We start from the raw sequence: 16022 nt of genomic DNA, 5'->3' as shown, positions 1-16022 counted from the left end.
ACTGAACATCCTTCACTACTGATGCAACCGATTCATAGGAGAAAAAGGAAAGCAAAGGCTGAAAAGCCTCATTCCCTGCTGCTCCTCCTCTAACAAACTGGACGAATAACCATAGCCAAGAACCATTCATACCTGGTAGCAGACCCCAACATGTTTATAAACTTCTTGCAAATCATTGCCATCAAGCCCAGCAGGATAGCTATTCTGGTCACTGCCCCTCTACTGTAAAAACTACGTATGAGGGACAATACTAGAACATTTTCAGGATAGGAAAATAAACCTAGGGACCACAGAGGTATTAAAATCTCGAAAAACCCTAGGGACCAGAAGCACATGCAAGCCTTCACCCCAACACTCATCATGAATTCAAAAATCATGACTATTAACTGCTTCAAACAAACAGAGAGTAATGGCAACCAAAATACCCTCAAAACAGGGTTTTTCCACTCTCTCTCTCTCTCGCCCAGCATTGGGCGCCAAGATTTTGTCGTGGTTTAGGGCAAATTTGGAGGAGAATTTCCAAATTAGAGCCCCTCCAGTAAGCAAACCCACACAGCCCCTCCCCCCAACCGGTTCGGGAAGGATTCCTCGGAGAGGAGTGGAAAGAACCTGTTTATTTAACAAGCACAGCACCCCCCAGCACACAAAATGAACAATACCGGATGACATCGCTCTGAAAAAAGATGACAAATTCAGAAAGTCTCTCTTGGGGGGTGGTCACTCTGTTCTCAGTCCCTCCGGCGCTGGGGCAGCTGCTGCAGGCCACAAGGTGCAGAATCTTGGTGTTTCCCAGGTCCCAGTCTGGAGCAGGTTCAAAATGGTCAGAAAAAGGAAAGGAGAAACACTCCAGGAAGAAATTGGACAGTTTAGCTAAACTAGCTAATGAGCAAAAGCAAGCAGAAGCGAAGCAAGCAAGACCAAGAGAGCAAAGCAAAGCAAAAGCAGAAAAAGCAAAAGCTGCAGTCTCTGTGTCCCGCCAGGCTGATAAGAAAACCAAAACAAAACTTTCCCTCTTCAGAGCCGGTCTTAAAGGTACAGAACATAATATCCAACATTAACAGAACACATGAATGGGGATACAAGCATCATAACGTCACCCTAGGACACCACCCTTTGGCACCTCATGTAGGAGGACAGAGGAAATGTCATCCCATCCTCCCCAGCCTGGATTTTAACAGTAAGGGAATTCAACCAACTTTTAAAATCCCCAGAAGATATCATGGTTTGCATTCAAGTTGTCAGTCAGGCAGATGCTCTCCTTAAACACCCATGATTAGCCCTCTTCCCCAATTAGCTGGAGAAGAATCAAGGTTCTTGTGCAAAATTGTAGGAATGTGCCCCCTGTTGACGGAGTGACCAAATTATCCTTTGTCTCCTAAAAAAGGAAAAAAGCCCAGAAGTTTCTCTCTTCAATTCGGTAAAAGGACACCTCATAGGACCTTGGGGACTTCACCTCAAACTTAAGGATAGCCAATTGGACAGAAGCCAAAAAGTCCCACCTAAGGAATTTACTAGAAAAAGAAGAGAACAAAGAAACTAATCATTTTTTTGAGGTGTTTTACCAGGAGCAAGAACCTCTTGTTCTGGTTTGGTTTTTCTCTGTAAAGAGCTTTGTTATTTTGCTTTTTATTTTATTAAAACTTTTGTGTTTCCAACACTGCCACAGAAGCCATCCTGCTGATTTTATGCCATCTGAGGTGGCTGAGCTATCTCGGGTGTGATATAGATCTCCAAGAGCTTATAAGACCTGGCTCGAGGAGACCCCTATATCACAAAAGGAGGCACCTATTCAATTTCCATGGACTTGAATGTAAACAGTAATAAAAAACTCCCACTAACTTTCCAGGAAGACTCGCTTCGAGTGCACATCCTTATGTGCCTTTGCCATCTAGAGAGATACAAGGTCCCTCTTTCTCTCCCTGAGACAAAAGTGATCAGATTCAGAGCCACTATCCCCAGCAGATCCCAACTGCCTGCTCCTTGAGAAGCTGCTTGGCTTATTGGAAGGATTCTTTTTCTTAAACTCAGTGGCAGAAAGGGAAGGGGAGGATCAATTTTGCATCCAGAGTAGTTGGGAACAAGAGCAGCATCTCTTGCTCCCAAGAAACTCATCATCCTTTGGTGATACCCTGCCCTGGATGGAAGCATTTAAAGAGAGAGGAGGACTATTCTGGGCTCTGAGCCGGGCCCAGGGAAAAGAGAAAGCATGAGGAAAAATAGAGAGAGAAGCTCTGCAAATGAACAGTCAGCATAAACAAAGCCTATAAGCCCAGGCAAGAGGTCAAAGCATGACTGCACTAAACAAATCATGGTGGAATCCGCAACTGGCAAAGTAATTAGCATTATTAAAGCTTATGGAAAGTTACTGATGCTGCCCATGTTTTCTATTGAAACACTACTCAGACATTTAATTGGCTTGGTTCTCATAGAGCTGATTGCTCTTCTTTTCCTTCTGGAGTTTATCAGGCCTGTATGTACAAACTGAAGCTTTCAGATGTGCTTCCCTGGCTCTGCCCATCAGACATGAGATAGGAGATGAAGCTTTGCACAAACTAAGCAATGCAGGAGAAACAAGAGAAACAGGGCTGACTTGGGAAGTTGAATAATTTCCATCTCTGTGTTCCTTCAGTTCTTTGTGAGTTCAGCTCTAGCACTACCAAACAGCCATATGCTTGCAGCACCTAAAATACCACAAATTATTCAGAGGGATGAAAATTGCATCTGATGATGTCAGAAAAGGGTGGTTTTGGTTCTTTAGTCACCATACAGGTGCCTTCACTCACACACAAATGCTCACGTGAACATCCTCTGGCATATTTCTAGCATTATTTGATAAAAAGTTAATGATGACTGAGTGTTTGTGCTCATGAAACTCTTTTCCTTCAACTTACTAGACTCTTTGGCCAAAGCATTCTCATCCTCTGATTTGAGCCCTCTTCTAGAAAGCCAACTGTCCCTCATAGGTCAGGCCTGCATGGACAGAGAAATTTCAACCAGAGGCTTCTAAGTCTTTCCACAATGTTTTATAAAAGCCTCAAAAAAAACAATCTCTAGCGTTCTTGAGATATATGAGATTGGGGAATGGTGCTTTTTTAAGCTTTCACTAGAAAAAACAACTTGATGCTGAGACACAGGTTCAGCTCTGGTTTTACCTCCACTCTACTCCCTAGGTCTAGTCCTGTCTGGTTGATGTGCCCTTTAGAGGACAACCAGGTCTAGGAGCAAAGAGCTCTTTTCTTGACCAGAGGATATGTCTGTAGGGCAGACAAGGCTGTGGAAGAAGAATGTTCTAGTCCACTGAGAGCTGTATGACCACAGGCTGCCTTAATGGGAAATGCCATGGTCACAGTAGCTCTGCAGCTGTGTGGAGGGATGTCTCCTCAATTATCAGGGAGACGTTTTTGAGTATGCCTTCTCCCTAAAAGCAGTGGGAAGATTTCTGAACCTGCCTGATTGATTCATCCATCATCTGATTTTACTGGGATACGATCCATTTAGATTTACAGCTCATTTCCAAGGCGCCGGGAGACCAGAGACGCTCATCCATCATATTCTCCATCATTGCAAATCAAAGGCAGCTCCATATTGGGAGACTCAAAATATCAAAGGGAAAAGACGTTTCGCACCATGGCTCCCAGAGATTTCTGGAGTTGCCTGACATCAATCCCCTTGCTTTTCTTGAAAAGCAACACCCCTCACTGCAAAATGATGGCAAAGGAAAAGCTGGAGGATTTGAAGGGATGTGCTGGCCTTTCAAGAGTCAGCTTTGCGTGGCTGGACCAAAGGATGGCCTCTCAAATTCTGCAGTAAGGCTGTTCAGTATGGCCACCTGTAACACACCAAAGCAATTTGGGAACACCACAGGTTTCCAACTCAAAGCCCAGAAGGATGGCTTCAGGATTAAACCCTTGCTCCAGGGCTTTCAGGACTATCCCCAAGAAGCACAGGGTTGGGGAACTGGATAATTTTTAAAAAGCAGGCACCTTTCCACCCAAAACAACTAACTAATTATGGATTCTCCAGGGCCACGGTTAGCTGTTGCAGGGAAGTACAATATTGCTCTCATGCCTCTTTGCCTCCTGAGTTGCTGCTGCTGCTGTTAGGCACCAGCACAGGACCTGGTGAGTCCTACAGAGCTTCAGAAGAAGACTGAACCCAAATTGCCTTCAAAACAAATTTGAGACCAGAAGACAACAAGCAGGCAAGTTCAAAATGGGGGAGGTTAGCTCTTTCTCTGTGTCAAACAGGACTCAGAGAAAATCCCACTAGAAAGAACAAACAGGTGATGGCCAGTGATAATAAGGGAAGGAAAACACAGGCAGCCTCATACTATTTATCTACCAAGCTGAATAGTTTCCCTTACTGCTGCCACTTCTGAGTTCTTGACTGTCGGAGAAGAGCAATCCAGTACCCCAAGAAGCCAACAGGGAGAAATCCACTCTCTTCATCCCAGTTTGGTGCAAGCCTTTTATTCACACTCCATAAAAGCATGTCTACAAAGCTTCCTCTTGAAGATGCAGTGGACTCCTGGGATAAAATTTAAGGAGACTGAGGTTTGCTCCCAACAGTGCTGCTCTGTGGCCACAACCAAATCACCTCCCTTAGAGTTTTTTTCTGTTGTCTGAAATGGGCATAGCATCTTGCCCTGCTTTGTGAGATGCTTAATTTAGGTGTGAAAAGCATGGCATAAAAACAAAGTATTGTCACATAAAGCCGGATGAAGCTTTAAAAAGAAGCCAGGGTAATGTGGGTGCCATTAAAATCCTGGAAATGAGTGCTAGAAGTGGCTTGAATTTGCTCCGGTACTCCTGCTGTTCACTTTTATTAACCATGGGGAAATATTGCCTTGCAGATAAACATTGTGATGTGGTAATTGTCCAAAATTTAATTAAGTCCATTACAATCAATAAAAATGTAGCTTTCATTAGTTTGTGAATGTCTTATTATTTTTTTTTTTGTAAATCTAGAAAGAATGTTTTTCTTAAACAAGTGCCAAGTAAGAGAGTAAATCACTTCTGTTCATACACTTTCATCTCTTCTCCAAGGCTCTCCTTGCAAGGGAAAGGCTCTTGTTACACACTTATCATTCTTGTCCACAGTACTCTTGCAAATCTCTCCAAGTACAATGGATCCACCCCCAGTAACTGCTGACTGACCACACCTGCGTGTGCAGATAGACACTGTGAAGTCTTCCCATTCCTGTCTGCCTGCTTCTGCCAACCCTTAAACTCCCATCTTCATCTTTTAATGTCATTTAGTCTTTGGGCCAAGAACATAAATATATTTGCTTTATAATGCTCTGACCACAACAGAGGGTTTTTTTATGGACAATATCATCTTCTTAACTGTGACCATGCTTCTGATTAAAGGGGCCACATTGGCAGCAAGGGAATCTGTAATGTCTTTATTTGTTCACAGGAAGAATACACCAAGAGTTCAAGTTTCTCTCTCCAGCTTTGGTCTCTTGGTATTTTGATCCTGACCACCTCTGAGAATAAAAGGGGAATTTAGCTCTTAAATGTGATCAGTCACTGGTGTCTCAGTTAACACCATCCATAAAAGGATAGGTTTCTTTGTTACACAGGACAAAGGCTGACACCCCAGAGTTGAAATAGGAGTAGCACAAAAAAAAGTATCTTTTTTAGATAAAGAGGGCCAATAATTGGCCATGCTAATAAAGGAGTGATTATTAAGTTTTAGTAACACACTCTATTATATTGCTCATTCATGAAGAGAGATGAGAAGAAAATTTTTTGAGGCTTCAAAAAGATTTTTTTTTTAATTGCTGAATTGCACATCATGGTATTTCAGCATTATAACCACCTGATGATAGTATGATTGCAAAACAGGACATTCTTGAGGCTGTAAGAAAATGGGCACAAAAAAAGAGGCTGCTGTTATCAAGTAAAATATCTGAAGACTGTGGTCGACTGTGGTCGACTGTGTTTTTTTCTCTGACTTCTAAAAGCATCATATCCTGAAATTCAAACAAGCAGATGGCTACCAGAAACACTCTGAAACCAACAAGCTGTTTGCCTTGGACATATAATTTTGGTATCTTTACCTCTTTACTCTCACACTGATTTTTATTTCATTTGGGTTTTATCCAAGGCAATTGGAGAGGATTTTAAAGTCGCTAATGACCTCTGAACTTCAATGATGGCATTTTGGGGCATTTTATCTAACAGGAGATAAGGGCAGAAATGGCCATTCACTCACCATCCAATGGAAGAAAAAAATATGACATCATTAGTGGTTTCAGTTGAAGCAGCTGAAGTAAGCTGCTGAGGCTGCGCAAAGAAGAGGTGACACTGCTGGAGGGAGAAATGTTTTGAAGAACATGCAACCATGGCATCACCTCCTTTTGTTGATAGTATACATCCACAACCGATGACAACTTCAGCTCTACCTCCATGTTCTTGCAAAGCAGCAACTCTGATCAACCCTAAATCATACCTGCTCCTTCGATGAGTGTCTGAATTTTTGTTTCTTCCCTCTGAAAGAGTGTAGAAATTTAATTTTTTATATGAAGTTGGGTCTTAGGAAATGTCAGTAGATAAAGGGCCTTGCACTGCATTTTCCCTGCAACTCTGACTGCTCTGAGCACTTTAAACATGACCTTGATTCCTCCCAGAAAGAGAAAATACCATCTTGTTCCTCACATAGACTTCCTATGACATTGTTTTGAGCTTTATCTCTCTGGTGCAAAATGGTTTGCCATGCAGAAGATAAGCTAAAGCTCTTAGATGAAGGATAAGGCTGATAAATTTGCTCCTTGGGAGCAAGGGGACCTCTGACAATGTGGGTAAAGGTCACCTAGAAGATAGAACTAAGTTGGTAGCACAGAGGGTCATGACAACACTGAGTTAGAGATGAGACCACCTTCCCAAGGAGGGGAGTGAGGCACTATAGAGGGTACCATTTCTCCTGATTCACTCTTCCTAAGACAGGTAAGGAAAAATTTTTCCCTCTCTCACCTTGTCAGGAGCTCTCATGAACTCCTCCCAGCCATCTGAAGCTCCTGCTTTTAAGCTTCCATCACTGTCCTGCACCTTTTTCCAGCCATGGTGGCATGGTGCAGCCATTCCTCTTCCCCCCGCCCCCCTTCCCAAATGCCTACATCTCCCACTTATCCTCACCAAAGTTATGCTCTGCACAGGTCAAGGTTACTTTCTCCCCAGCACTCATTATTGAAGCAGAGCCACTGTACTGGTTTTGCATGGGAGACATTTATGAAAGTGATGCAAAGCTTTTAGCTACTAGAAAGTTGTATACACCTCTGTGAAAAAACACGTTAAAGACGAAAGACACCCATGTTATAAATGATCAATCGAAAGTTAAATTATCAAAAATGTGAAAAGATTTATTTATCTTTTTCCGCAACCAAAATACGGTCCTCAGAACCACCACAGCCAAAGAGACAGCGTCGAGCCTTGGATCGGCGCTGTGTGAACCTAGATCTGACCTCTATCGCATCGGACCCTTCCCCGTTCACGAGAGCCGCTTCTTGCAAGGTTGTTTTATACAGTTTATTATGCCCGAGGCGAAGGAGTCCCAGTTTCTTTTGTAAGCCTGCATATTCATAGTTGGTTCTTTCACTGTGCACAGCTGGACAATCGCCGTTTCCTGGTTGATAGCTGTGGTGGTTTGACAGGAAATGTGTTTTTGGGATGCTGTGTTTTGAGCCAATGGATATTCAGACTTTAATATTGGCATTTAACCTGGCCATTTAGGACATGGACACGCCTCTGAGAACACGGGGTTAAAAGTAGAGCTCTCCCCTGGGAGGGCCCTTTTGGGTTTCCGGCGGGAAAGAGTTCGGGTCTCTCCCCCGGCCCAGCTGCTGGCTGGGCAGGGGGAGGGGAAAAGCCATGAGGCCGGGAGAGGTAGGCCTGAGCCCGGGGGTGGAAGGGTGGAAGAGAGAGAGAGAGACACCGGGAGCCATCGGGCAGCCCCCCCCTGAGAGACACAGAGAGAGAGAAAGAGAGCCGCTGCCTGAGACTGTAACCTTGAAACTGGATAAACATGGGCCTGTGCCGGCAGCACGGCTGGGACGGAGAAGAAGGGGGGGGTGCAGCCGGCCGCTTGTAGGAGCTTTTAACCCCTTTTCGGACAATGAGAACTTTACAGATCATTGACCTTTCCTAGAAGATAGAGTGGAAGATGAGGAAGGAAATGTGCAAGTGTGAGAGAGGTCTGGGTGAGTGAGAGATAGTAGAAGAGTAGAGAAGAATCCTAGTGGGAAGAGATGATGGAGTGGCTTTTGCTGGACTCTTTTTGTATAGCCATGGACAGACCCATGTTCCTTGTGATACAGAGACTGCATTCTAGGGGGAGGCAATGGCCACAGAACCAAGAGGGTTCAGTGTTGGTGCCCCTCGGCCCCAGGGGGTGAAAAAATATGGGGGGGACAGGTGTCCCAAAGGAGAGATTGTGGGGACAGGTGTCCCAAAGGAGAGACTGTGCCTTTTTTGGATCGGGACAGTGCATCCTTAAAAAGACAACCCTAGAAGCAGCTCTGGTCCGTGTTCAGTGGTGAGAGCACTGGACATGAAAGGAAGAGGTCACAACGGCAGATGTACTCCGGGCGGTGCCACGAGTGACACGGAAACACTACCGCCGCAACCACCAGGAAGGGGGAAGGAGAAGCCACACACCCCACACCCCCCCTCCCTGGCATGCTGCTGCTGAGTTCTGGCCTAGCTGATTAAATCCTAGCTGGCCCCCTGTCACCATCATATTTTCTGAAAAATCTCTTTGCCCAGAATTTATCTCCTGGGAAGCTGAGAAGCCTCAGAGAAAAAGGAAAACAAAATTATCTCATTTGCTTCTCCTGTGTTTTGCTGCTTTGGAATGTGGTTGGAGATTGTTTATCCAACATGTGAATTGTTTTTACTTATTGGCCGATCAGGGGCCAAGTTGTGTCGAGGCTCTGGAAAGAGTCACAAGTTTTTCATTAGTATCTTCTAGGCTTCTGTCTGTATCCTTTATCTATTCTTTAGTATAGTTTAGTATATCATTCTTTAATATAATATCATAAAATAATAAATTAGCCTTCTAAGAACATGGAGTCAGATTCATCATTTCCTCCCTATGACAGGGGTCTCAGAAAATACCACACCCCTCAGCCACAGTTCCACCCAGCAGTCTGTAGCACCCAGCACAACCGGGATCAGATTGACCATATGCAGGCCCCAGGTGAGATATTAACTCTTTCAGTGCTTCAATTCTTCCTCCAGTGAGAGAAAGGAACAAGATACAAGCATGTAAAGGAACAACATGAAGACATCAAGGTCACTGAAGAAGAAGTCAAGTCCCAGATGGGAGGGATGAGGAGACATCCTAATCTTGGGGCTGAAATCCTCTTGTAAAGCTATGGAGAAAGACTCTTTTCCCCTATAATGCATGAAGGTATGGGGAGATGAAAGTGTTCAAATTGTAGATATAGAGTAAAGGCCTCCATGCTAAAGCAGATGTTAAAGTAGCTGTGATCCTATGAGAAGTTTGAACAGAGAAGGAGAGAAGGGTGATGAAAATCCTGTGCCCCAAGGAAGAGAAGATCTCTGTTCCCAGGGATGAAGATGATTTTAGAGATAGACAATGAGAACTTTTGCCTTTGAACAGCTCATCTTTAAAACAGTACCCCATAAGTTGTCATGGCCCATAAACAAGCTATGGGAAAAGCTTGTGAAAAATGGGAGGAACTTCACTATTGCAGATTTCCCCTGGCAGCTGCTATTTGTGAGAGAGCCACAAGAGAACTTGTTTTTTCCTTGTGGAGAAGTCTCCATAACATTAACAAGAGGGACTTCTCTCCCTAAGTGAATTGAAGAAAGACTATTCTAGAGGCAGTAAACTGACTGAAATTTTAGGTTTTGTTTCTTTACATTATCAGTGGGAAGAAAAGGTTGTAGGGGGGAGGAGAAGTGTTCTGAAGGTTTTGTTCTGATTTTTATTACTCTTTCTTTTAGTTACTGTTAATAAAATTTTCTTTATACCCTTTTAAAGTTTTGAGACTACTTTGCCTTTCTCCTAATCCTACCTCACAGCAGGAATTGAGTGCACTGGTGATTGGCCAGCACTGAGACCCACCATATTCATTGCTGCACCACCCAGGAAATCTCAAAATAGGCGAAATCTGAAATTGGAGAACCAAAACCACTACAGCCACTTATTAAAGAAACAGTAGCATCATATAGTGCAGCTGCTGCTCAAACACAAGAGACCAGAACTATAGTATTCCTATACGAAGATATCTGTGCCAACTAATTTTTGTGGCACATAGATAAAATGATGATTAAATTTATCTGGATCTAGTAAAATCTGAAAAGACATTATAGGAAATCATCACCTTAATGAAATTCTGGGCTGTTTCTGGGAAGACTGAGAATTGTAAAACCAATCTGCCAAACTTTCATTCACAGCTTCATTGCAAAGCCATTACAGATACAGTAAAGACCATCAAACTCACAGAGGTGTATGTGAATGCACATGTAGGAATGGGGAACACCACATTTTCTTACTCACAAGGCAACCTGGCAGCCTGGATGGGACAGAAGAGCAAAGAACAGATACTTCTGATGCTACCAGCACACTTCAGTGTTTCAGAACTTATTTTTCCCAACCTATAACATGAGTCTGAAATCACCTCTGAAAGCAAACTACATGAGCCTTCACTAACCATGTTGGTCACGATGCTTGCAGAACACTGCCAGAGGTCTCAAGCTATCCATCCACAGCCCATCTCGCTCTTCCCATAGCATCATAGAATAGTTTGGATTGGAAAAGACCTTTACAGATCATGTAAGTCAAATCTCCCTGCCATGGACAGGGACATCTTTCTTTAGACCAGGTTGTTCAAACCCCCATCCAACCTGACCCTGATCACTTCCAGGGATGGTGGCCTCCCACCTTCACAGTAAAGAATTTCTTCCTAATATCTAATCTAAACCTGCCCTCTGTCAGTTTGAAACCATTCCTCCTTGTCCTATCACTACACATCCTTGTCAAAAGTCCCTCTCCAACTCTCTTATAGCTCCTTTAGGTACTGAAAGGCTGCAATAAAATCTTCCCAGAGCCTTGTCTTCTCCAGACTGAAGAATCCTATCTCAGCCTTTATTCATAGGAGAGGTGCTCTAGCCCTCTGAGTATCTTCATGGTATGCTGGGACACTGATTACTTTGTCCAGCCAGTCTACTGTGCTGTGCCCTTAGAGGCAGATACTGAAACTGATGCATATTGATTTTACCAGTGCTCTTTGCAGCTGGTTTGCTGCATCCAGAAACCACAGAAAGCTGAAATGAAACTATATGCACCATATATGCAGGTCATCTGGGCCCTGACATCCTGGTGTTTATGTTCACACTCATTATGATACATGGAAAGACAGTGTGCAAAAAAATTGGTCCCTGGGGAATAGTGATTTTCAAGCCAGTTAGTCTGTAAGTAAAAGGCAGAGTGCTAGCAAGTAGTGTCCGCAAAGTTGGATGCCTTGATTTCTGCTGTGTGGGTCAATATTAACAGTAATATTGTATTTCCAGGGCACACTCAACAGCAGAATTATTGATTATTTGGTATGTAGCAGTGTGTTGACACTTGATAGAAAACTGAGACATCAAAATAATAAATGTGCAGTTGTTAACAAGCAACAGAGGGCATTGAATTTCAGTGACACAACTGGAATATTGCTTCTTTTGTCTAAAATGGAATATCTTTAACATGTCAAAAATATAATTTACTTATCTGACTTAATGAAATACCTGGAGAAAATACCTTCTTCCCTGAAACTTGCAGATTAAGGTCATGTTTCCAAATATGTGCCAAATTCAACTAGTAATTTCATCCCCACTGTGACCAAACACTTGAGGTATTCTTGAAGGGAAAATGTTTTTTTTTTAATATATGATTAAACAAGTCTTAGATCAAATTGTGCATTAACAGATTTCAATGAAAGGAAAGATAGTGAAACATTACATTTTGGTTGCAGCAGTTGAGACAAAGTTATTTTTTTTCACCGAGGTTTTTGATTTAGTGGGGAAAAATAAACTATATTTGCATAGGAGGGACTCAAAATAAAACTTTCTTTATCAAACAGAGGGTTTACTTATATTTGAAAGACATAATGCTGAATCCTTCCATGAGCTGTTTTATTATGTATAAGACTACAGTTGTCTCTGAAGGACACATTTAACTATCAACCGTCAAATCGTTAAAAGAAAATTATATAGAACACCATGGCTGGAACCTATTGAAAAAGGAACCTCCCTATGGTGAGAGAGAAAGAAATACTTTCTGTGAAGAAAAATAACGGATGGCACTCACTGTTGCAGCAAAGAACACCTCAATGACTTCATAGTTTTTTTATCTGAGCTTGGAGAGGCAGGGGAGGTGGCTAGTAAATATGCAGGAAATGGGCCTGTACTATACATCCCATTTTTCAGGGATAATGCAGCTTTTTCTCTGCTATCAACCTGTTGAACCCTGTTGGCTTAGCTTCCTTAGCAACCATCTACATATGGAGAAGTCAGGACCAAGGGAGGTTGAATCAGCTTCTGATAATGTCTCCCCTTTCACACTGCTGACAAATGGAGTTTAGAATTATGAAGTCCAGTTTCTCAGTTCGACCTAAGCCTATTCATCCACTAGTAAATTAAATGTGCCCAGAAATATTCCCAGGCATTAAGGCCAGCTAGCACAGAACAGTTTGTATATCTTAACTTCCATAATGCAGCAGTTAAATGCAAACAGCTCACTAGGATGAACCCTGATCCATACTTAGGAATTACTTAGGATCTTGCTAGCTGTCGGCTGTCATGGACCAAAAATGTGCCAAGGACTGGTCTAGTAGTTTGAGTATACCCAGTCACACTCCCATAAACATTCCCAGACACTGCTTAACTTGCTCAAGACAGATGCAACCTAAGACATTGGTATGACATATGTCACTCTTCCTCTTATCCTGACTAAGATTCACTCTTTCCATCCAGGAGAAGGGAAGTGCATTGCTTTAAATTTGGTTATAACAATAATCTTTTGCTGGTTTGTGAGATCACTCTTACTGGAGATTACTGCCATCTGCATCTCAGAATAATTGTAAAGAACCAGATGTCATGTGTTTAAAATGACAGAGATGTTGCATTTGAACAGCTTAACTTCAAAAACAAACTACTGTTCTCCTTTTCCCATACCACACCACTGTCATCTGACTGATACTACATCTTCAATGTTTGCAACTTTAAATTACACACCCCCAAAAAAGCATCCCACCCCAAGTACTTGCCATTTGGTCTAACCATGTGTCAAACCACCACACCATGCTACATTGGAGGATCATAAGAAGTGCCATAGGAACTTCTGTGCTGAGCTACCCAAGGCAAAGCAAGTTTGTTTTCATGGGCCCCTCTGAGCTACAAGAAGCTGAACACAAGCTCTTTACTTTGGGAAGAATTTACTATATCAGGACAGAGACTATCTGGCAAAAGGCAAGCAGGATTAATGCAATCCCACCCTGTGGGGTGTAGGAAAAAAGCACTATACAAGGGAGGGAGGCAGAGGAAACATTTTGTACCTGAACACTCTTTACCACACACATCAAAAAGTCTTCTCAGTGGAAAGGTTTCAAAGCTGCCATCAGAAACTCTTACTCTCAGATGGGAACTGTTCAGAGGAACCCATAGCTTTGAATTGTTTCACTTGTGATACTTCTAATACTTAGCCATGGGCATCACCCATGCAGCAACTGACTTGTGGTTAGCAGATTGAGGGAGCTCCTTATCATGGTGAGCTGTCTGTATTTCAGCAATGTCACTTTCTTCATGAACAGACAGCACCAAAGCTGCTATCCACACTTTGCAGTGCCTGCTTTTCACAAAGAAAAGATGGTGGAGACTTGTGTCAGGTGCTTCCTCCCAGTTCCTATTTGGACACCTCTGTGGTCCTGGCAGCTGCAGCTAAAAACACCATGTGGGCTCACAGCCTCAACATTTCACAGGAGCTCCCTGACTCAGGAAGCTATAATGTCAGGAGGATGGTGGATGACTTGATGTCAGCAAAATCTAATACCTTATGATCCTATGATTGAGTGCAAAAGGCAGGAGGAATGGAAAGTCCAGCAGGCACCTGATTGAAGAGGCTGGGGAGATAAGAGGAGACAGTGTCCTGCTGTCCATTTCTTCCACCTATGTATCCTACTTATTTTCAAAGAGTCTCCATAGGACTGTAGTAACTTGTTCTCCAGACCTGGTGCATCAGCACTCCCACTACACTGGCAGCAGTTTGGGATTCATACACTGCCAGCCCTTGTCCTTCTTCCTGTCAGGAAAATGAGCAGCTTGTTTGTCTTCAATAAGAAACAAAACATGTACAATTTGGGTACCTCCATGTTAACTGTGTACAGAGCTATGCTACATACTCCATAACCATCATGAGTTGCCTGGGCATGTGCTCACGCTTGTATAGACCCAAATACATTTACACCAGACTTCATTGAGACTGAGTCTGCTTTACATCAGACTGCACTCTGAGTGCACCTTCAGTAAGTTCGCAGATGATACTAAACTGTGGGTGAGTGTTGATCTGCTGGAGGGTAGGAAGGCTCTGCAGAGGAATCAGGACAAGTTGGATAGTAGTGCTGGGGCCAATTGCATGAGGTTCAACAAGGCCAAGTGCCAGGTCCTCTGCTTAGGTCACAACAACCCCATGCAGTGCTACAGGCTGGGGGCAGAGTGGCTGGAAAGCTGCCAGCAGAGAAGAACCTGGGGGTGCTGGTTGACAGCCTGCTGAACATGAACCAGCAGTGTGCCCTGGTGGCCAAGAAGGCCAGTGGCAACCTGACCTGTATCAAAAATAGTGTGGCCAGCAGGACCTGGGAAGTGATTCTTCCCTTGTACTTGGTACTGGTGATGCTGCACCTCAAATTCTATGTTCAGTTCTGGGCCACTCATTTAAAGAAAGACATTGAGGTGAAGGGAGACACTGCTCTCTACAACTCCCTGAAATGAGCTTGTAGCAAGGTGGGAATCAACCTCTTCTCCCAGGCAACTAGTGGCAAGACAAGATGAAATGGCCTCAAGCTATGGCAAGGGAGGTTCAGGCTGAACATCAGGAAAAATTTTGTTACTGAAAGGGTTGCCAAGCATTTGAACAGGCTGCCCAGGCAGCCCTGGAAGTGTTCAAGTGTTCATGTCCTGCTAGTCATTCAGATGAGCAAGAGATGGTCACAGGGCCATTTGAGAGTGATTTAAACAGCTCTGGGAAGTGAGGAAACAGGGGCATGGAACAGCAGTAAGGACATGGCAGATCAGTTTGCGCAGGCAGGTTGAACAGGAAGGGCACAGCCACCTTCCCAGCTCCTGGTGGTGGGTTGGGTGTTAGATGGGTGTGTTTTGGTTGGTTTGGTTGGAGGTTTTTTTTGGAGAGGGGTGTTGTTCTTTCCTCCTGTGGATGTGACAGCCTGGTCAGAGAGTGAGAAAACTAGATAAGTTTTCTCAGGGTCAGCTTTTGAGACTTTAGGAAGTTGCAGAGAAAACAATGATAGCTTGTTATTATAAACAACCTGCAGGTGGTGTTTTCCTACTCTCTATTTTCCTGTTTTTCTCAAAGATTGTTTACAAGAAAGGTGTCTTTGTTAATTAGCCAATCAGGTGAAATATATTGATTAATTAACCAATCTGGTCTGTCTGTATCGGAACAGTCTATAAAGAGAGAGATTTTCGAAGAGAGATGCTATGCAAACCAACCTTCTGGGGAGTCTGTGTCGTTTCTTACTCAACAGCGACATCTGGTGACCATGCCGTTTCTCACATCGATTGGCCCCTCTTGGGTTGCCGGACGGACGGAGACGCTTCGGACCCCCACCGGAGCTCCACCGGGACACTGCAGCACCTGCGTGGTCCACCTGCGTCCAGACACCTTCTGCTCCCCCAGAGAGGTAACGGCCTTTCCCAGCATCCTACTGGAAGGGACTGGGATCGTGGTTTTGCCCTGATAGCTTAGAAGAGAGGGCAGGGACGAATTCCCTAGCG

The 16022-nt window shown here is 43.7% G+C and overlaps 1 protein-coding gene across 1 annotated transcript in view; it reads right to left on the bottom strand.

Moving 5' to 3' along the window:
- Window positions 1-595: 595 nt before the first annotated feature.
- The window catches only part of LOC118701537 (SET-binding protein-like), a 217798-nt gene continuing 202371 nt past the window's right edge, over window positions 596-16022 (bottom strand). The window contains exon 3 of the mRNA XM_054517773.1: window positions 596-801. Coding sequence (XP_054373748.1) covers window positions 718-801 — 84 coding nt within the window. The 3' untranslated portion in view covers window positions 596-717. The remainder of the gene's footprint in view (window positions 802-16022) is intronic.

This window comes from Molothrus ater, chromosome W (assembly GCF_012460135.2).
Source record: "Molothrus ater isolate BHLD 08-10-18 breed brown headed cowbird chromosome W, BPBGC_Mater_1.1, whole genome shotgun sequence".
Taxonomy (NCBI): domain Eukaryota; kingdom Metazoa; phylum Chordata; class Aves; order Passeriformes; family Icteridae; genus Molothrus; species Molothrus ater.
Note: the sequence above shows the minus strand (reverse complement) of the source record. Positions and strands in the feature narration are given on the sequence as shown.